Source organism: Colossoma macropomum, unplaced genomic scaffold (assembly GCF_904425465.1).
Source record: "Colossoma macropomum unplaced genomic scaffold, Colossoma_macropomum, whole genome shotgun sequence".
Taxonomy (NCBI): domain Eukaryota; kingdom Metazoa; phylum Chordata; class Actinopteri; order Characiformes; family Serrasalmidae; genus Colossoma; species Colossoma macropomum.
This window is the reverse complement of record NW_023494786.1, coordinates 21422052-21443394: the sequence shown is the minus strand read 5'-3', so window position 1 is coordinate 21443394 and position 21343 is coordinate 21422052. Positions and strand designations below refer to the sequence as shown.

Genomic DNA, 21343 nt, shown 5'->3' with positions numbered 1-21343 from the left:
AATATCTCAGAATAACGTGTCATAAATTATTACCATCTCATAAACATGAACTAATATTAGCGACCCCGTTAGTTTCTGTGCGCCGGGCTCCTTTTGTTGTTTCTGTTCGCGCCTCTGCGTCACGTGACCCATATGCGCACGTGTAAGTGACAGAAGTGCTCATGGAGAAAGAAAGAGGGGGAGAAGGGGAGAGGTAGAGGCAGGGATAGACACAAACGTAGGGAATGATACAGGAAAAGAGAAAACAGAGGAAAGGAGAAAAGTGAAAACGAGAGAAAAAGGAAACAGAGAGTGAGAGAAAAAAGAGAGTAAAACTTGAGAGCAAGGCGTTGTTTTTTTTTCTCTACCCGTTTTCCGACAATCCCCGCCTCCTGGCGCCGAAGCCCTTGTGTGTATGAACTACTGGCCAATCATAACGCACGTCGTGAGATGTCTCCAGCCAGTCCTAGCGCGGTATGCAAATATGCCAGGCCTGGCCCGCATTCCGTTCGACGATTTACTTTGAATAGGAGCTCGTAGCCAATCCCAGCGAAGGAAGGCGGTATTTCCCGGAATACGGGTGGTTAACTCGGCAAACACAGACTCAAATGCACACACAGCAGAGAGGTGAGAGGAGAAGAGGAGTGTAGAGACTACCGCGATTCACCGACCTGAAACCGGCACGTAGTGCGCACACTTCACTGCCAAAATATGCCGTAGGCTGTTACACCCAGCCACGGGCTTGACATTTCTTTTCAACTGAAGTAAAAACGGACTGGCAATGGGCGAAAAAAACACGGATACCGCGCTAACGTTGGCGTTAAGTCCTTGCCGCCGCTCCTTTCTCCTGCCTTTCGTCTGTAGAGGTAAGCTAAGCCAAATATTAAACTGTATGTTAGTTTTTAGTGTAGATTGTTGTGGGCAACACTATGAACAGTCGCTAAATGTTCATCTTTTATATATGTAGTAATGTATATAGTCTTAAAACATTTTATTTAAACTCATAACCGTCGTCTTACGTTTCCAATACGAACGTTATTAGCCTAGCTTCATATTCTTTCATTTCATTATCTTTTCCTGGTTTGGTTCTTTTTTTCGTATAATAAACGTTTATTTTGTAAAGTAGCATTTCCTAACTGGCTTTTTTTCAGAGCCTTTAACTTTGTCGATATGCCCTAGCATGGACAGAGGAGAGCCGCGCCAGCCTGCTCCTGTTTTCGCCGCTGCTTTCCCTACAGCGAATAATTGTGGGCTATATTCTGGCTTACTGTCCTCACAGAAGCCCATCATTAGGAGCATTAAAAGGCACTGCTTTGAGGTTTTGCTGTCACCGTCGACCCACACAAGCAGCCTACGTGCTACTAGCTACTGCTAATAATTAGTTAATGATTAGCGTGGCCGGGGCTGCTGGAGCGTGTAGCTGTAACTAAGTTAGACTGTCGAAAGTCCGAGTCAGTGTCGTTACACCTGCACTAAGTCATAAAGATGAAGGACGGCAGTTTTCCATTCATTCTTTGTTTGATGTTGTACTATGACGTAATTTTGGACGTTATGTGCGTTCTGATATTCTCAGAATTCTACTGTGCCCGGACTAGTTGTGTGTGTCTAAATGTCCTTGTATTTGTTTCTTTAGGAAATCATAAGTCTGCGTTCAGGAGAAAAATGGAGCCGTGATCGAGGATTAAACTATATCTCATAAAAAAAAGCTTTTGGTGTCTTTTGGGTCTTTAGCTTGAAAGTTTTAGGACATCGTCACGTCGCTCGGTGCTAACAGCGCCGCCAGTTGTGCAGCACGCAGCCATGTGTACGAGAGATTTAGTAGAAAATGAGGATTGGACGTGAGCTACGTGCGCATCTGGGAGTAGACGAGATGAAATGGAGAGCTTGGGCAGCGCGGACCTTTTAGACGAAAGCTCTTCTTGCGGGAACGCTAGCGTTTGCTCCAAGCCCGAGATAGTGGCCCACGGCTCGGCAGAGGGCCATGCGGCGGTGAACATGGGGGTGAATGCGTACTGCGGGGCCGCGGCTGGCAGCAGCACGGCCGCTGAGCTGCTTGCGGATCTGGCCTCTAAAACGGTGGGGCCCGGAATCACAGTGCTGAAGAAAGAGGCCAAAACCGGCTTGCCGTTGTGCAACGGAGAGGTAGTGTCCCCTTCCGCCACTACAGAGGGGAACCACAATGGGGTCCCAGCCCAGATGCCCAATGGCTATAAACAGCTAAAAGGACTGGGCGAAACTCAGAATGGCCTCATGCTGAGGCCGGTGGAGAATTCGGACAGAATCACTCCGCCACATGACAAATGCCCGCTTCTGACGAAGCGAGTAAATGGGGACTTGAAATGCAGGCAGCCGCAGAATCAGAGACGGAAAGATGACGAGAACAGGGCCACTGGGTCTTGGGCTCTAGATGAAGCCAACGTGGGTGTAGGGTCATCCAGTACTTCAGAAGTGACCAATGGACCAGACACTTGTCCACCTCCTGAGTGCAAAAGAAGGAAGCTGGAAGCTGAGGCTAAAGCGGAGAGTGGAAAAAGCACGCAGGCCGTAGTGCCCTTTGCAGCAAACAGTCAGCACAACAGTCACTGCAGCACTGTGTCGTCACCCAACAGAGTCCACCACAACAACAGGCACAGAGTGACAGGCAACGCGTCCACTTCAGATGCATCCTCCATGCCTCCGCTGGTGGGAGCTGCACCTGGTTGGTCTGCAGAGCGCATCGCCCAGCTGTACATTGTGCCTTGTATGAAGTACTATGGCATCTTTGTTAAAGATGGCTTCTTGGGCCCACGACTAGGGGACCGGGTCCTAAAGGAGGTGGAGACCCTAAATCGCAGTGGGAAGTTTCGTGGAGGACAGCTGGTGAGCCAGAGGAGCATCCCCTCTAAGAATATCCGTGGAGACCAGATAGCCTGGGTGGAGGGCAAAGAACCAGGCTGTGAAAGTATTGGCACCCTCATGGCTCACATCGACGAGGCTATTATGCACAGTTCAGCAAATGGACAGCTTGGGAATTATGTTATTAATGGCCGCACTAAGGTAAGATGTATGTATAAGATATAGGCCTGTGCGTATTGTGGTTGTCATATCAAAACCTTGTATCTCTATTATTTTTGTTTTTTAAAAATGTTTTTTTTACACCAGATGCCTAATAAAAATGTGTGAACATTTCATTATTGTGGATGAATGGAAATAGTCTAAAATTGCTTGGAATAAAATCTTGTGCTGTGTTTATGTACTGTCAAGTTACCATTTCAGAAATACAAGGTTTTGTTATGACAACAGTGATGTATGTGTGAGCATGGTGACATTAGTACTGTTTATGTACACATGTATATTTGTTTGTGTTTGTCAGTTTATGTGTACAGGCCTCCTGATATGAAACATGCTGATTTCTCAACATGTAACTGGCCTGCTTGCCGCTCCTTGGTGCTACAGATCTGAGCCTTTCAAAACTTTTTACATTGATAATTGTAAGATGTACAAGAAGTTACAAGGAGTGTTCAGGACATCCTCTACTGTTTTTTAGAGTATTATTACACTGTGGTGCATTAAGTAAACCACTGACTTTGCACGTGCAAGCCAGTCTGTAGGTATGTATTACTGACTAATAGAAACCGTCAGGAACACTAGTAAACATCAAGGTTGCAATATTGAGTGTGTAAATTCTGACGGAAGTTGTGGGCAGCCCTGGCAAGGTGCGATCAAGTCATCTGATGTTTAAGTGCGCTCCCCACTTTTGTCACTGCCTGTAGGCAGCAAAATGCAATTTCACATGTCCCAAAAAATGGCTTTTGGCCCTCAAACAAATGTTTACCTGCTCTGTGCCTTCTCCTGGGCAGAGCTACTGTTCCATCAGCTTTCAGGATTACCGCTTCTCCAGCTTTCAAGACTACTCTGTCAGCAGCTGCCTGCAACCCATACCAAAACAATACATTCTTACTGCTGGTGCACTCTACAAGGGTGTGTGTATGTTGGTAAATCTTGTATAGTGTAATCTTCCTCTTTCTGTGTGCATGTGTGTCAGAGCTGCTTATTCTGTGTGTGCTTGAGTGAAGACTTATCAAAGCTTGACCTACAGGAAGAAAGAAAACACTCATACTATGTCCTTTATCTTACTGTTTCGTACGTATAGTAGCCATTAACTAAATGCTAAGCAAATAAATTATTAAACATTTGAAACTCATACAGGTGAGGCTCTAGAGTTTGACGTTTATTTTTCTAATGTTAAAAACTTTTTATGCATAGTAATTTTCCTACATGCCCAGTAGCAAATACAGTTAATAGAAATTTGTGTCATGTAGGGTGCCATTGTTGCCCCTGGTGCACTCAGAATGATGCACAAATATTCTGCCATGCCCACCAGCCCACATAGATAGCTAAGAGGGGAACTTCTCCCATGACGCAGGTCTGGTTATTTGAGCTAGTCAAGACATAGCAGCATCTAATGATCTTTTTGCGTCACTGTATTTTCCACACACTTGGTAGGCATATCTGTTCATATGCCAAAGAATTGCCTAAATATCTCAAAACGTTTTGTTATAATTGATACCTGTTCTCAGAACGCTGTGTCCTGGGTGAAGACCTGTTTTGCTCTGTTAAATTTGATCACTAAAAAAATGCAAATAAGACAGCCTGAGTAGTTTGAAAGTGAATAAATCTAATCTTGACATTTTTCAGGTTTGGTTGCTTAGGATAAGGTGCTGTCTCTGCCGCTGACTTCACATTTTTTGGTTTCTGCATTTTTTTTTTTTAGTGTACAGTTCAGCTGTTGAAATAGTGGTGTATGAACAGAATATAAAGGTAGTGTATTTGAAGTAATTTGTATGTATATAGTTATACTAAATACATACAATTACAGTGTTTTTATTTATTTAGCATTTTGTTAGTATGCAGCATGTGTAATCATAACTTATGTAGCCTATTTACAGATTAAGGGCATTTTATATAATAAAATAAACTAATAAAAATAATATAACCCCAAAAAAGTTTTTTTTTCCTCTTTTACTAGCAAGCACCAGGAAAGCTGTGAGTGGAAAGACTTTTACAAATAGTCCACAATTTCAAACTAGTAACTAAAGTTCTGCTGGAAACTCCCCATATTTCCTGTGCAGAAAGAAATCTGAGCTAGATAACCCCTCTTTGAATGTAAGGACGCAGAGTGGTAACTTTGGCACCAATGTGAGACCATAAGTGGTGGGCAGCTGTTTTGCTACAGTCCACGTGAGAGTGTTGTATAGTGGCTCTAGCCTTATGAACTCATCATTGTCAACTGTGCTGTCTTTTCTTGTCCTTATATAAATTGGTGATCAGTCTCACTGAAGGATCTAGTGTAGGATAACATAACTACTTTTTTCTCCAAGTTTGGCATGTTTTTAGCTTTAGGTTTTATTTTTCTGTCTCACAGAAAAATGCGTTTGTAAGACAATTCTCTGTCAAAACCTTCAAACCACTACTATGCCTGTGAACTCGTGGTCAAATGATCAGTTAATCAAAGAAGAAATCATCAATGTTGCATTTTTGCGGAAGTGATTGTTTGGAACAGAAGTGTTTCTGAGAGATAGTCGCTCTTTTTCTGTCAAACTGCAATGTGCAAGTCAAAACACAAGCATTCAGAAACAATGAAAAGTGGGTAAAAGTGCAGTGTGTGGAATCCAGCTGATTAACAGATAACCAGATAAAATCTCTGTTCGCTTAGAGAATAAGTAAGAGGAAAAGTGCAGGATAGGAATGGAGGAGCGAGAAAGAGGTTTTTCCTTTTTTTTCTAATGTCATTGCGTCAGATTTGCTCATCCTTCCAATCTTGTTTTCTCTGTACTCACTCAGGTTATAAGGGTATTTACTTGCTCTCGCTGTCTTGCTCCCCCCTCAAATGTCCTTAATCGCCCCTCCCCCTCTTATTTTGCTCACTGTCTTTTTTTTCTCCAGTGCCTTATCAGCCCCTTTTTTGCTAGTTGGCCAAAATATTTCCCCCACCGTTTCCTTGGCAACAGGGCATGCAGCACAGTGCGGAGAGTGAGCGTGAGGGTGAGTCTAAACAGCTATGCCCAGAAAAATGCCCAGAATAATGCCAGTGGCACATAAACAATCTCTACCTGCTTCATCGCTTCGGCACAAAGACCTGCTTTGAAATCTCCTCTCCTGCTCTACGTTACTTAACCTGCGCAATTGCAAAATATGGCAAGGGGAAAAGGGAGACTGTGCTGGATGGATGGAGCCAGAGAGAAAGAGAGAGAAAGGGCGGGAGGGGGATGGAGCGTTTAACAACACTGTGCACATGGTAACAGGAGTCTGCTGCAGTGTGTCCTCATTTGCCCCTCCCCGAGCTGCAGACAGGCAGATACGGAGCTGAATCTTGCGTAGTAGCTCAGCACACACTATGTTGGCAGTGGATACTACGCTACGGGAACAACAAAGACAATCATAATCTTAACCAGACAATAGCTAATGCTTTTGCACAGTGGCAAATACAGTAGTACACATCACTTATAGTGTATACTGGTCAACATTGTCATTCATTATAGATGTCTTTGTATAACTTAACCCTTTTTCATGTCTTTCAACCAGTTCCTATTAGGCATTTACTGACATTCAGAGTGAAACTCAGGATTTTGGCAGTAAACAGAAAGCAATGACTAAAGCGCTGTAGAAGAGAGTGAGTCAGTCCTGCGGTGTTCAGCCAAAGGAGACAGGAGGGCTCAGTGATTTCATGGTGGTTTCGACAGTTGCGTTCACTTAAATAGGTTTTCTCTACAGACGGCCACAACCACACCGAGGTCGCATCTTCCAAACTCATACGCATACAACTGACTTCACTTATTGCTTAGAATGTCGCGAAGAAGGAAAGCCAGGATGAAATCTGAGTGGGGCAGCAGGGCATGTGGGACTGTGAGCTTTGCTGTCTTTCTCAACGGTGTGAGTCAGAGTCGGGCACAAAGCCCTGACACTAGACCCTGTTCTGAGAATTTCAACCAGACTCATGGTCACGTACGCTTGACAGATAGATGGATAACACCTCATACATGTGCCCTATCACGTTCTGCTCAAATGGCTTAAGCAAACTGATTGCATTGACTCACTTGGATCACCCTAATAATTTAGATTTATATCTTATAGGAACATGTTTTTATTTAAGATGATGTCCTTATAACATTTTGATTCTGTTTTTAACTAGGGTTTGTTTTAAATTGAATTGTAAATAGACATGCCACAGTACCACTTTTTCTTTTTTTAAACCTAGTATCAGGTGATACCAATCCAGTTTTTCTTTTTGAGAACTAAACTTTGAAAATAGCTAACATGACATCATACAATGTAAGTGTGTGATATTTCCAGCTAGATTCCACTGGATTGGATCAGATTTAATCATTTTTTTTCTCCACTATCCAAGGATAGACATTGCCTACTGCCCAATGCTTTTTGTCATAACATTTTACATTTTGGCCACTAAAAATGCAGTTTGGTCAGATGTGGAAATAATCAGATAAATCAGATTTTGTCTACATTTTAACTATAATCACCGCAGTTGCTAATGTGATAGTGTGGTGACTGTGGTCGTCCCCCTGCCGTTCCACCTGGCGTCACAGATGCTGTTTTCTTGGCTGAAGTTTGCTAATATCACTCTGAGTTAAAGTGTAGAGGCAAATACGGTGTTAAATAAACACTGACGGTCTATCACTGCGGTAGCTTAACATTACTTAATGGTAACCTAGACTGGATGATGTCAGGGACGACATAAGCGTTCTTATTAATGTTTTTACAAAATTTCTTTTTTCAGTGCAACACTCAAGTGCTTTTTGGTACTAAAGCAGGCGTATTAAATGTAAATACAATGCATATATGCAAAATGTATTTAATTGTTAAAACAATGTATAAACAACATGTTGCTATTATTGTGATCACAAATTTTTAATTTTGGGCACAAGATTCCCTGGGTTGGTGGCCGGAGTGGCCCCTGCTGATATCTGATCCAGCATTTTCTGCTGAAACTGGCCAGATATTGATACCTGGTGTCAGATATTGGATCTTTTCTTTCTCTACTAATAAACCATATTATTCACTTACTTACAAGCAGGTATTCTACTTTCAAATGGAGAAGGAAGGAGAAAAATAAATACTGACTGCAAGTTAATCACTTAACTTGAAATATTAAATTTAGCTTTTCACAATATCAGGCACTTTATGCAGACATTTAACCAAAATTTAGTTTATTTTACCTTTAAAAATAACAACAACAAAGGAGTGGGCCGTAATCCCACAAATATGAAAGGCCTAGAAGCCAGAAGAAAATATTAGAACCCAGTAGATAATAATGAAGTGAAAGCAGCAGAAGTGTCAGATGAGGAAACGGTGTATGCCATTTTTGTTCACAAAACAGAAGAGCCAGTCCCCCCAAAGGACCTGTCACACATGACCCAGAGTTGCCTTTAGCAAACCCTGTGACTCCTCAGTGATTCATGTCTGTTCTGAGTTCTTGCCAAGATACTCTTCTGCTGACAGGAGTTTTAAATGTGCATTGGAACGCAGAGTGGGCACACAGTGTCCTGATACTTGTGTGGCCTTGTTTCACTCCAGTGTCCTCCTTCCTCACTCAGCTGTTCTTACCCCTGTGCAAAATGTGTACATCCACATTTATTCTGATTTTAGAACTTCTTGAGCAAAATGATATGAAAGGCCTTGAGCGTCCTATTTAAAAACTGGTTTTCTTGTTGTGTCTATATTTGTCAAGCAAAAATATATATCAGTAACTGTGGAGTTTGATAGTGAATAACTGTGTCCTGTCTCCCTGTCATAACATCTAATTTGCAGTGTTACTATTTTACATTATTATCTGTAAATATATATATGTGTACACAATATGTACATATACTCATATAGTTTCATGCCCGTATAAACTGCTAATTAAGGTGCTTATCAATACCTTATTTATCTGTTTATTAATCATAAGTGCATATGGAGCATATACAGCAGTGTTTCTATTTTGCAGTCCCTTCAAATCCATAAATTATAGCTTGAAAAGAAATCCAAGGCAGATTTCCAGTCCTTTTTAAATAATTCTAGTAATTATTCATTTTCCCAAATTTCCTTTTACACAGATAGTTTGCAGTCTGGCCTCTGTGAGTCTTCGTAAGGTTACTTCTGTAAGCATGCATACAGTATAAGGGCTTCTTATGAAAGTGTACACAAATCTGATAGTTATAGAGACTTTCTTAAAAAAAAAGACTGTACCACAATCAGTGATCTTATGATAGTCAGGCCTTTTGGTCAGATGGTATCTTGATTTGACCATGTACTTGAAAACATGTATTTGTACATCTACATTAGTGACTCCAAGGCTGTCCCAGCATCTATAGGGGCCTTTGTGTTTATGCTTGGGGCAAGGGTTGTAACTGGCGGCCTTCAGTGTCATGTTAATTGTGTTTAATTGCAGGCTTTCGGTCTGTGACTGTGGGGAACAGGGAAGGCTTGCACTACTGTATCTAAAGAATTTAACTGGCTCTTGTCCAGTGGAATGCAGATTCTGCAAGATAATATAATGCATTTGGAGAATACATGCCCTCCTTTATTACAGCAGTGTTGGTAACTGATCTGTTTGTTGTTTTTCCTCCAGTCTTGTGAAAAGTGGTTGTTTTCTGACCAGCATTTTTGTTGCTCCACCCTCCATTGATGTCATCACATGTCCCAGAAGGACTTCTACCCTGCGGGGGTTTATCCGGCTCGTTTTCCAAACTCCACTAACCATGGCCTTCGTAGTCTTTACCAGAGAACCCCCCCCAGCCCCGAAGACCTCTGACACTTCCAGTCTGTAGGGGGTCATCCTGCTCACATTCCTAACTCAACTAACTATGACACATCCTACAAAGAGAAGTACACACACACCCTCACCTCCACAAATGCATGAAGCATGTCTCTACCCTCATCACTCTTGGAGCATTCAGACTTGGCTGGCTCCATGGTGTGTCTGTGTGTGTGTGATTGATTTTGCCTGTATAAACAGTTCATAATAATGAATAAGGGAGAGAAGAATCAGTCTGCCCATTGTTGGGACAGGTCAAAGTTTAATCACCAGAAAACAGAGCAGCATTACTCTGTAATGAGATCACACAAGCATAGCTGCTTGGAGAACCACACAAGCAGAAGAAGCACATTTACTCGGCTGGCCGTGTAGTTGTCCCCACTTTGGCTACAATTCACTCCTAATTGGACTGCAGGGCACCACTCAGCTATTTTGGGTGTTAAGTTGGATGCTATTCTGGAACCCTTGTGAACTGTTCACTTGCTTTGTATATAGTTCTGGAGTAAATGTGGAGTATTACATTATAGAGGACAAGCAAAACCACAGTATTTCTTTAATTTTAAATTGGGGATTTTGTACAGTCAGTCTAAACCTACAGTACTGTGTAAAAATAAGAGACTAGCATTAATTTACGAATTTCTAGTTAAAATGGCCATAAAGTAAGTTGGTCATTTTTGAGCATCAGCATCATTTGTCAGCATACAATGTTTTGCATTAGAAACCGTATATATTTTACAGAAAATTGCTCAGAAGCCTTACCAGGTAAATATAACACTTTTTAAACACTAAGTTTTAGTGTGTCCACACTTTGCCATTATTACAGCTTCCATTCTTTTTTGGAGGCTTGATTTTAGTTTTTTTAATTTAATCTGCAGGAATATTTTTCCATGCCTCTCATAAACACCTTAAAAGTTCAGTGTTAGATGTTGGTTGCTTTTTCTGCTTCTCACACACATTTAATGATGTTGAGGTCTGGCCAGTCTATCAGCAGTATTTTAGTTTGATTTGCAAATGTTCTTTACCCAGTAAGGGCTTCTTGGCAGGCATACATCCTTTCAGATTCAGAGCATTGAGTTATTTTCTCACAGTGGAAGGATGGACAGAAACACCTGTGGATTTTTTCAGATCTGAAGCAAGAGTGGAGCTTGATTTTCTCCTCTCTCTCAAAGATGAATGTTTTCAGTACTGTTTATCTGATGGTGATGTTAAACTGTTGTTACGAGTTCCATTTTCTCTACATCTTCTAATTTTTTTTTTACTGTCTTATATCTTATCTCCACAGAAATATCTCCTGAAAAAACTTGTACAACTAGTACTGATTGTGCACCATATCTTCTCCTCTTCAGAGGCCAGAGACCATTGTGCAGATGTTGTGTCCATGTGACCCGCTGTGTTTACCCCCCTGCATTGGGGAGGGGACGATGCGTGATAAGAGCTGAAATAACAGAGAGTGAGAGAGCTTGTTTGGGCGGGGAGGGCATGATGCGTTCTCTCTAGGGCTTGATAAAGTGCTGACGGTATCTGAGCGTCAGGCAGAAACCCGGGGAACCCTGATGGCTCAATTTTCTGTTGAAACAGCCCCTTCTCCTCCTCTCTGACTAGGAATGCACTACACCATCCACAGTCTGCCAAACCTCCCAGACCTTTGGTGTGGCCATCATTCTAAAGAGTACATGCATTGGAGTGCACATTGCATAAAAGCAGCCCCAGACAGAATTTCAACATATTAGATAAGATGCATTCTCCGGATAGTTCCTCTGTCACGACTAATAAAAGGATGTTGCAGTTGTAGACACAGTAAAGACAGTAATTGCATGCAGACATCAGATGGCTTAAAGTGAACTAATTAATATCAGCTATCAGGTTAAATTGTCAGTAGTAATTTCATTTTGCAATTTTAAGTGACCTTTTGTCTTAGACATCTTTTGAGTTAGACAGAATATAATATTAGTCCTAGAATACCTTAGTAAGGCCTCACCAAAAAGTGTAATAATTTTAACTCAAAATATATAAATAAAACATACACCAGTGTTTTTACTTAAGCATAACTAACAAGGGTGGTATCACATACAGTGTAAAAAAAAATACGTTTCAGGATTACTCTTGTTGATTACTCTGGATGTGAATGAAATTTCATTTAATTTACAGTGTTTTGAAGACACTGTTATCCAGAATCTAATAATCTTGCTTTAAGCTAAGCATTAAGCCCACAACTAAGTTGTGGGCTTAACGCAATGTTTTGCATAAATCCCTATTTTTGTGATGATGAAAAACTTGAGAAATGATTCAGTTGTCCAGTGTAAATTGTCAGATACGATCAGTTCTCAACTGTTAAATTTCTTAAAGTCAATTAAGAACAGAAACTTAAAACTGAATGGTTGTTCTCTTGCCAGGGGTTCATTCTGACATTAAACAAGTCACTGAATCTTAGTGCTTAATTGACGCAGTTATGGCTGATATCGATAAATTTGTGAGACTAAAAATATTGGCTGATGTTGTAGGCAAACTGATCTATTGGGTGGGACCTAGTTTAAAGTGGGACTTCACCATATTCTCTAAGAAGGAGTTAAATGTAAATCCAGAGATATGTGGGCTAAAAGTGTGGGGCAGTTTTCTCTTTTTTGTCTGTTCTACACATTTTTCTGTTTGTTTGGTATAGAAGGTTCTCTGCCAGCTGATGTGGCTGTTGTTGTATGGTAGGTGAATGTGACTGGGCATGGCTTAAAGGCACAGTGTATTATCTTTAGCGCTCAGGCATGCGTGCACTGAGGCAGGTGCGACAGAAATAATTCATCGTCATCTAGACACCAGGGCTGGCTTTAAACCAGGGGAGTCCTACTCTTAAAGGGTCAGCTACCTTGTGTTTTGTGGTTTGGCTGACGTTTGGAAGAACTGGGCTTGAAAGTGAATAACGTGTTGGTGTGCATGAGAGAGTGTGAGAGATTGGGTGAGTGAGTGAGTGGCCCATTGCCTCTCATGTTAGCTGATCTCCTCTGCTAACGCTGGCCTTTTTTAGAACACACTGCAGCTCCCTGAATTCAGCAGAAGGATAGAATTAAAAAACTACTTACTCAACCTTGTGCTGCTCTGACGACTTGTCTAGACCTGGGATCTTAGGGGACATTTAAATGCCACTCAGTAAAACCTTACAGTGAAATGTCTGTGGCTTTTAAAACTGTTTGAAACAGTGCGTCCTAGCAAGGTATTTTATACTATTTTCTGGGGGTGAGTAGGGCTAAACGATTTGGGGAAAATATCTAATTGCGATTTTCTATGCAGTATTATTGCGACTGAAATTTAAACTGTTACCAAGAAGATGTGTGTGTGTGTGTGTGTGTGTATGTGTATGTGTATATATATATATATATATATATATATATATATATATATATATATATTATATATATATATATATATATATATATTCATTGCTGTCGGAACAAAACCTTATGTCTCCATTTTTGTTGTTTTTGTTGACATAATTTGAAAATGCCTGTTGCCCTTTACATTGTGTGTAAATTTAATGATGAATGGACCAAAAGAAATGGCCCAAAAAGCCTGGTTACATTGACTTGACTTACATTAAAAATAAAGCGTGTTTCTCCAATCTCCTGTGAAGTTATCACTTTGGAGATACAAGGTACAAAATTAAAAAAGAACAAAAAACTTCAAAACGCCTTCAAGTTGCTATTTCAATATAAAAACAATTAATCTGTCTGCTCTAGGGGGAGCAGTATGACAAAAAATCGTTTTTGTGATAATTATGTTCCAGTGTGCTTTTCTGAGCATATTGCAGACATTGCCAGTACTTGAAAAAGGAATTCCACATTTTTTTTTTTATATTTTTGCATGTTCAAATCCTTATGATGTAAACAAAGTCATTCAGATAAGTTTGATGTGAAATTCTCCATACAGAGTCAGAATTGTTCAGAGTGGTGGTGATAGGAACCAGACATCTGAGAAGTGTAATGCCTCTAAAAGCTCCCTCACAGAACTATAGTACAAAAAATGGTAAGAAATGCACTGCTTGATGTCTGAAACATTCAATATAGTTATATTCATTATATTCAACACACATTCATTATATTTTTCAGATTTTGGTGTAAACATGTATTTTTAAATCCATTTATAGCAGAGAGGTAAATGCAGGGTGCTATAAGGCAATAGAGTCCCCAAAGAAAACATTTTTTCAGATTTACCACTATTTTACCATCATCAGCATTACATTAAAAGCTCAGAATACGGTTATAGGTTCACTTGTGGTTTTAGATAGCAAATAAAATGTCTATACTTCTGTAAACATTGTGACCCTTGTTTCCTGGTTCACCACCACTGTGAACAATTCTGATTCTGTATGTTTCTGTACAATAAACCATTTTACATCTAACCACTTTGAATTACTTTGTGTATTTCTCAACGTTTGAATTATGCAGAAATTTTGAGAAATCAGTGGAATTCCCATTTAAAGAACACTGACCAACTGCATGTTTAGTTACAAAGAGAGTATAATTTGTCATGCTGAATAAAAATCTGTAGGCCTCATTCACCAAGATCTTCCTAAGTTTTTTCCTAAATTCATTCTTGAGAAAGGTCCTAAGGAAAAGTCTATGGCAGATTCATGACGTTTTTAAACTGCAGAATTGTTCACACCTTTGTGCTCTTAAGTGTGCACAGATTCTGTTCTTACCTAAGAAAAAATCTCAAATAAGAAAATATTGGGGAATGTCAGAATCTTCATGTAAACTGCGTAGGTGAGGTTTAAGAAGAAATTGAGGCCTATTGTACCCAGTTTTGATGGTATTTTAAAATGTGGCACTGTTGGTTCCTTTTTTTGTATGTTCCAACATGTCAAACCTCAGAAAAACTAAATATTCTGATCATTGTGAAGATGTCTTGAAATATCACAATGGTATATTTTTATATATTTATCTGATGTATATTGTCCCACAGTAAAGGCTATAATTTGTGACTTATTTCACAAAGAATTACAAATGCACAAGGCTGTCTCTGAAATGTTGCCCATCTTTTCCCCATCCCTGATATGATTCTGTTTCTCAGAATGACCTCTCTGCTTTGCTCCCTAGGCTATGGTGGCGTGTTACCCTGGCAGCGGCACAAGATACGTGCGTCACGTGGATAACCCAAACGGAGACGGACGCTGCATTACCTGTATATACTATCTAAATAAGGACTGGGACGTGAAGGTACGGTATCTTACCCTGCCTTCCCCTCACTGATGTCAAACCAGCCTGTACTGCTGGAAACGAGTGTATAGCACGCAATCAGATAGCATGCAGCTATTTGAAACTTGATGTAAAGATGAGTGCACTGTACATTACAGTGAGGATTTCTTCATCTTATCAGGATGTGTGATCTGTTTGTGTCTGTTGTCTATGTGCGTATGTATACCCAGGTTCATGGGGGCTTATTGCAGCTCTACCCAGAGGGCCGAAATGTCGTTGCTAACATTGAACCGCTGTTTGACCGTCTGCTCATTTTCTGGTCAGACCGGCGGAACCCTCATGAGGTGAAGCCAGCCTACGCCACACGGTGAGTTGGCTGTCGTAGACTTTCAGTCGGCGTAGCTTTGTAACATTTGAGCCCCTGTCATGAGATTTTGTTATGACAGTGATGATATCCTCTAAATCTACTGGAAGCATAAAAAAACATTGCAGACTCTTTTCCGTTTTTTTAGCAGCTGTTGTAGTGTGAGGTAAAGTGTCTTTAGGAGTATTTCTGAGATAAAGATGTATAGTTGAAGGCAAAAGTTTGTGTGCCTCTGGTGAAATTAGCAAAATTCTCTTGCTTTTTTGCAAGAAAGGAGCTTGAAGTAATAAGTAGACATTGTGAATGTTTCAAAAGGTACCACAAGTTTATTTACTGCACAGGATGTGTTAACTTATTTTCACTTAGAAAATCAACAAAACTCACCCACATCGTTCTTATTTCCCAGTAGTCCACGACTGGCTGCAGTTTCGTGCCTTATACACACCCACACGCTTCCTCTTGACACGAGTTCTTCGTAACCTCTCACCTCGCTGACCTTAGCACATTCATTCATACACACACACACACACACACACACACACACACACACACACACACACACACATACACACATACATACCTTGGCTTTAGCTCAGTTTCACTCTCTGTACTCAGGCCTTCAAGCCTTTTGCAACAGTTATGTACAAAACTGCTGCATGAGCTTAAACACAGCGGTTAGATAGAGGCACAAGCCTCAAGTATATGCTGGAAAAATGCTTACTATTAGAATACAACTTTAAACCCTCAGTATCTGATGTACATATGTGAGAAAACACAGTGCAAGATATGCTGTAATGTAGCTGCAACATGCGTGCACAGTCCATGTTGTTGTTGTTTCACAAACTGTCTTTAACCAGAGTGAAATAATATCCCTATAGAGAATTTTGGTGGGCAATAACTTCATTTAACAACACAGCTATGATTTAATCACTGAACTTGTTACTGCTTTGTCTTGAGTTTGTTTACAGCTCCGTTATTTCACTGCCTGATAAACCCTGCACCTCGCAAGTGAGCAGTTAGAGGGTGGGGCTACACAGACTTTGCATGAGAAGCTGCAAGTCTTAGTAAATGAAACAGTAAATTCAAGAGCATTGTGGGAACATCTGGTCGCATCTAAGTACATGTTGCGTTGCACCTGCACGTGTGTGTACAGTCGTATGCAAAAGTTTGGGTGTCTTTGGTCAAATGAGATGTTTTGTTGAATTTCTAAGTGAAGTTAACACATGCTGTACAGAGAACACACTTCTGCATGTTGTAATGCCCTTTATTGTTTATGACACGTTTTAAAAGTAATGACACATTTTATATTTTATGTAAATATGTATTCTAAAATTTACAAAAAAAGATTCTGTTCTCTGTAGAGGATATGTTTACTTATTTTGCCCTCAGCCGGCCACCTGTGTTGACTCCTCTAAACTCAAACTTTATTTGATCTTGCACTATAGTCACAGTCTCAGTAGGTCTTCCTCAGGAAGAGTCTTCTGTTGAAAGGTGTTTGCACAGTATTTTTGGCAAAAAAAAAAACATTGTGGCAAAAAAACACATTATCCCTTTGTTACTTGCATGATCTAGAGCACAGATAGGGTTATTGGGGAAAGGAGTGCTGTAGGCAAGGCGAAATGGAAGTAGGGTTAGGTATCTCCTGTGTGTGTGAACCGGTGACAGCTGGGGGGTGAGGCAGGGCACAGGAAGTACGCTTTTCCTGAGTGTGAGAGGCCAGCAGCTCAGTATCAGCGCTCATGCATTGAGGGGAGAGAGACAGGAATAAACAAATGAGCCCCGCTGAGCAGCCCAGCTCTGCTAGCCTTCTCACTGAACTGTTTACTACAAAAGCAGCAATGTTGAATTTGGGGCTGTCGCTGTCAATTATATTAGTGATCAAGTGATCTACTGATTATTTGAGTTTTTAAAGGGCCACACAATACAAATGCAGAGAACTGAATAATAACAAACTAACTACAATAAACTAGGGGAAAAAAAGGTTAAGCCTAAGCGTAGACTAAAAAGAATGTCCAATGGCATTTCACCACTGCCACTGCAGTTTAGTCTAGTCTAGTCTGCAGTATGTGGCACAAATTGCATATAAAGGAATGTATCAAGAATGTATCAGAAAAAAATGAGTTTGTATTACCTTTAACTGTTTAATCTTCTGACTTTTCCTTGTAAACTTTAAGGTTGTGAACCAAAACACAATTTTGTGTGCCACAATGAGATAATGAGATAAAATCACAATTCACTGTATTTTGCAAAATACATATATTTCATTATCTTTATCTTTAAAATAGTTCATCCAGCAACAATTCTTTAAACCTTACTGTGTTGCAGTAGTGAGAATTTGGTCAATTAAATTGAAAAATGTTACTAAAAATAAAGTTGGATTCCATTATTAGTCATGTTTGTGAGAATAACTCACATGCATTCATCCTGCAAACTGCCAGCTAATCACTACCAATTCACTGAGAAGTAAAATTTTACTGATTTAATGATGATTTCTTTTCATTGAGTAATCAAACTTTCATTGAGTAATCATTACAGCCATAGTTACATTAACTGGCTGTTCATTTGAGTCCAGTTTACAGCACTTTGAGGCCAGTTTTATTCTGTTTTAGAATAAGTTGCTCAGACAAGTGTCCTGCTTTCTTTAGTTTGCTTGTCCAGTTGTTCACTGGCATGCATGTTGTAATAGGGCTGCCTAGCTCATCTCACCTCTTTGTTTTTCATGCCATAGCTATGCCATCACTGTTTGGTACTTTGACGCAAAGGAGCGGGCTGAGGCCAAGGAAAAGTACAGACTGGGTGAGTTCCAGGAACATTTTCCTAGAAGGCTAAGGCTCAGACCAAGTTAATGGTATTTTATTTGTAGAGCACAACTATTCCATGACGTAAACAGCACTATGCCACTGTTTATATTAGCACTTTACTGGTAGCCTTTAATAGTCTGTAAGACAATCAAGGCATCCTTCCATATTATTCTTGAGATTTCTTGAAAGCAAATCTTTGGTGTGTTCTTGCTGCCTGTCAGTATCTGGTGTTTTGCAGAGGAATGTTATTGACATCAAAAAGTACTGGACAATAGCCAGCCTTACCAATTTTTTCTTGGTGTGGCCCAACTTCTCATTTCATGACAAATTCTAACCTAACTTTTGTCTTTTCTTTTCAGCTACAGGACAGAAAGGGGTTGAAGTGCGAGTCACCCAAAGCGATAACACCTAAGCGCTCACCAGCTCAGGCAGCACAGTGTGTCCTTCCATGTATGTGCCTACGCATGCTGCTATCTGGACAACTGTTTCACGTGGAGACACAGTGAGCATGATAGGCAGCAAGGTCAATGCAGCCAAATAATCCCAACAACTTCTACTGGCCTCGGACTGACCAATCACAAACACTTTGGTGAGATTCTGTTGGCCGTTGGAGAGACCGGGATGGAGGCTGAGATGACTCAAAGGATTGCTAATGGATTGGTTTCAGACTCTGTCAGTAAAACTCAGCTTGACCATGACTGAAGGGCTGAAAACTTGTGGATTTTTTCTCACTATGGTGAGAAGTCAAATACGGAAATGCCAAAAAGGGCCGTTATTGGACTTTTTGCCTCTTTCTATTAGATACTGTTCTTGCATAGTAAGAAATCAGATTCTCTCTGGTCACACATGCTCCTAATATGCATTAGCACGTCCTGATGTAGAAGACAGCTCAGTTCGGACCCTGCCAGGTTGGAAGGAGACATCAGCAGGCTTGATCCTAACCATATCGCAGCCTCCAAGAACTGACAGTGCTTCTGAGCACTAAGAAATGAAAATGACCACCGTTTTCACCAAGACTGACATCTGACTAACACAGAGGATCTTTACACAGTATCTGGCAAGGTTTGCAGACATTTCAGAGTCAACAGAGAACCTTATGACTGCTGGTACTGAAAGCAAGAGCTTGCCCATACTTGAGCTTTCACACTCAAACATGCCTCCACTGACACATACCAGTGTATCACATGGAGGAGGCATTGAGGCTGTACAGCAGGAGGGTTGAAACAGGGTTCACTGAATGTGACCATTTTGTTTGTGTATGGATGTGTGCGTGTGCGTTTGCAAGTGAGAATGTTAGCTAGTCTTTCATGGCTTACCATTGCCTGTAATAATGTTCTTTTAAACTAAATGGCCTTCTCTTGTTAGGGAGCACAGGCTGAGTGATGTTTGAACCTGATATGTGCTAGTATGCCTTTAAGAGGCCTCTCTGAGAGTCAGTGGCGATGCACTCGACTGAGTCACCTTTAAGAAACAGGGAGCTGACAATCTCTTACTCCAAGAGTCATAACAAATAACTGAATATTCATCGCTCAATAAAGTACACTGGCATAGCTCAAGTCAGCACACAGTACATCACTACCCTGTTAGAACTCAGCCTCTCTATCCTTGTGCCTACATTTCCCAGAAGGTAAAAGAAATGAAAGGAATATGAAATTGTGGTGGATAAGAGTAGGATGATAAAGGTAATACACCTTGAGATTTTGGTATGTTGTCTGTGTACCAAATGGAATTAGTTTGACCCCACCAGAGAAAATGGTCCAAGATGGCCTGAAATTACCAGAACAGGATTTGTGATAATATGTTGGTGACATTTTGCATCACCACTAGTTTATGAGGAGAATCAAAAACATCAGCAAAGCACAAGCATATGCATCAAAAAATCTTTTTGTCAAATTCCTTTTACCGTTCAAAGAAAATGTACCTATGTGGAAAATATATGGAATTATTTCAAAGATACAGCATGTGATGTATATCTTCCATGATAGTTATATTGCCTTCGATTATGTTTCAAGTAGTTCTCCTTTTTTAAGAACACATGAAATCCTGACTTATACTTTTCCTAAAATTCAAATGTCAATTAAACATCAAAACTGAGTCCAGGGTCAAAAAAAGTCCAGTTGGTATTGTGAAATGTCTTTGTTAGTAAAGTGCTGACAGATTGGCTAGTGAAAGTAGACTGTATCATGAGAGTGAGTGTAGACTTTGTTGTGTCCAAGAGATATTTGCAGATGGTCAGAGAAGTCATTAACAAAGCACTTTATTGTACAGTGATGTTTGAATGAGAGAGAAAATATATGGAAACTGCTTTGTGCTGTGTATAACATGATAATTAAAATGCAATAGACAATTTTAAAACAATGGAGAACAAATTAAATATTTGCTTAATTTTTCTCAGTTTTGCAGTATTTAATTAAAACCGTGTATCTGATTTTCTACACTTTGTCTACCGAGTCTTATGGTGCTTCAGCATATTTATGTGTTATGTGAAATTATGAATCGGTGCATAAATATGGAGATGCAGTTTACACATCTGTTTGTTGTGGAAGTGCAGATTTGTTTATTTGGCCTTTGCAAGAACTTGGCACTGAGAAATGTCTGGGGAGGTTTGTTGTTGACTTCTGGATGTTGACAACTATTTCTACTGAATATTCTACTGAGTTGAAAAGAGTTCTTTAAGGCTTTAGTACAGTTCATAAGTATTTGGACATCAAGACAAAATTTACTGTTTTGGTGCTATCCAGCACGTTGGATTAGAATGAAACAACTATTAGGTTAAAGTACAGAATGTTGAATCAAGAGTATATTTATGTCTGTTTATATAACTGAGATATGAATCACATCCATGTATAGTATAGTCGTTAAATTTCATAAGTGCTTGGACAGTTAACTTCCAGTTGGTTCTTGGCATCATTAGGTTATGCATAGAAAGTGGTCTAGGTTTGATTCTAGATGTGGCATTTGCATCTGGAGTCTGTTGCTGTTGTATTCTTTGAGAACCAGACAGTGCCATTAAAGCAGGCCGTCAAGTGGCTGAAAAATCTGGATAAAGCAATCAGAAACCGAGACGAACATTACTGTCAGTAAACTGTTTGGTGCTGTGCTAAGCATAAACGCTCTGGTGAGCTGACCAAATAATACAGCAGCCTGAGCCTGACCTCAGAGAGTTTACCATAAAATGGACACCAGTGGTAAGCCTCGAGAGCAGAAAGGCCAAATTACAGTT

At 40.3% G+C, this 21343-nt stretch overlaps 1 protein-coding gene across 1 annotated transcript; it reads left to right on the top strand.

Annotated features, from left to right (window-relative positions):
• The first annotated feature begins 588 nt into the window (after positions 1-588).
• On the top strand, positions 589-20555 carry egln2 (egl-9 family hypoxia-inducible factor 2). Its single transcript, XM_036563744.1, has 6 exons — positions 589-845; positions 1613-3015; positions 14857-14976; positions 15186-15322; positions 18048-18115; positions 18480-20555. The coding sequence occupies exons 2-6, from the start codon at positions 1855-1857 to the stop codon at positions 18530-18532; spliced, it is 1539 nt and encodes a 512-aa protein (XP_036419637.1). The 5' UTR covers positions 589-845; positions 1613-1854; the 3' UTR covers positions 18533-20555.
• Positions 20556-21343: the final 788 nt, after the last annotated feature.

Excerpts from the sequence above, each read along its gene's own strand:
- egln2 (XM_036563744.1), top strand. The coding sequence starts at position 1,855 with ATGGAGAGCTTGGGCAGCGCGGACCTTTTAGACGAAAGCTCTTCTTGC. Across the intron at positions 3,016-14,856 it reads TTATTAATGGCCGCACTAAG|GCTATGGTGGCGTGTTACCC; the intron begins GTAAGATGTATG and ends TTTGCTCCCTAG. Across the intron at positions 18,116-18,479 it reads CAAGGAAAAGTACAGACTGG|CTACAGGACAGAAAGGGGTT; the intron begins GTGAGTTCCAGG and ends TTTTCTTTTCAG.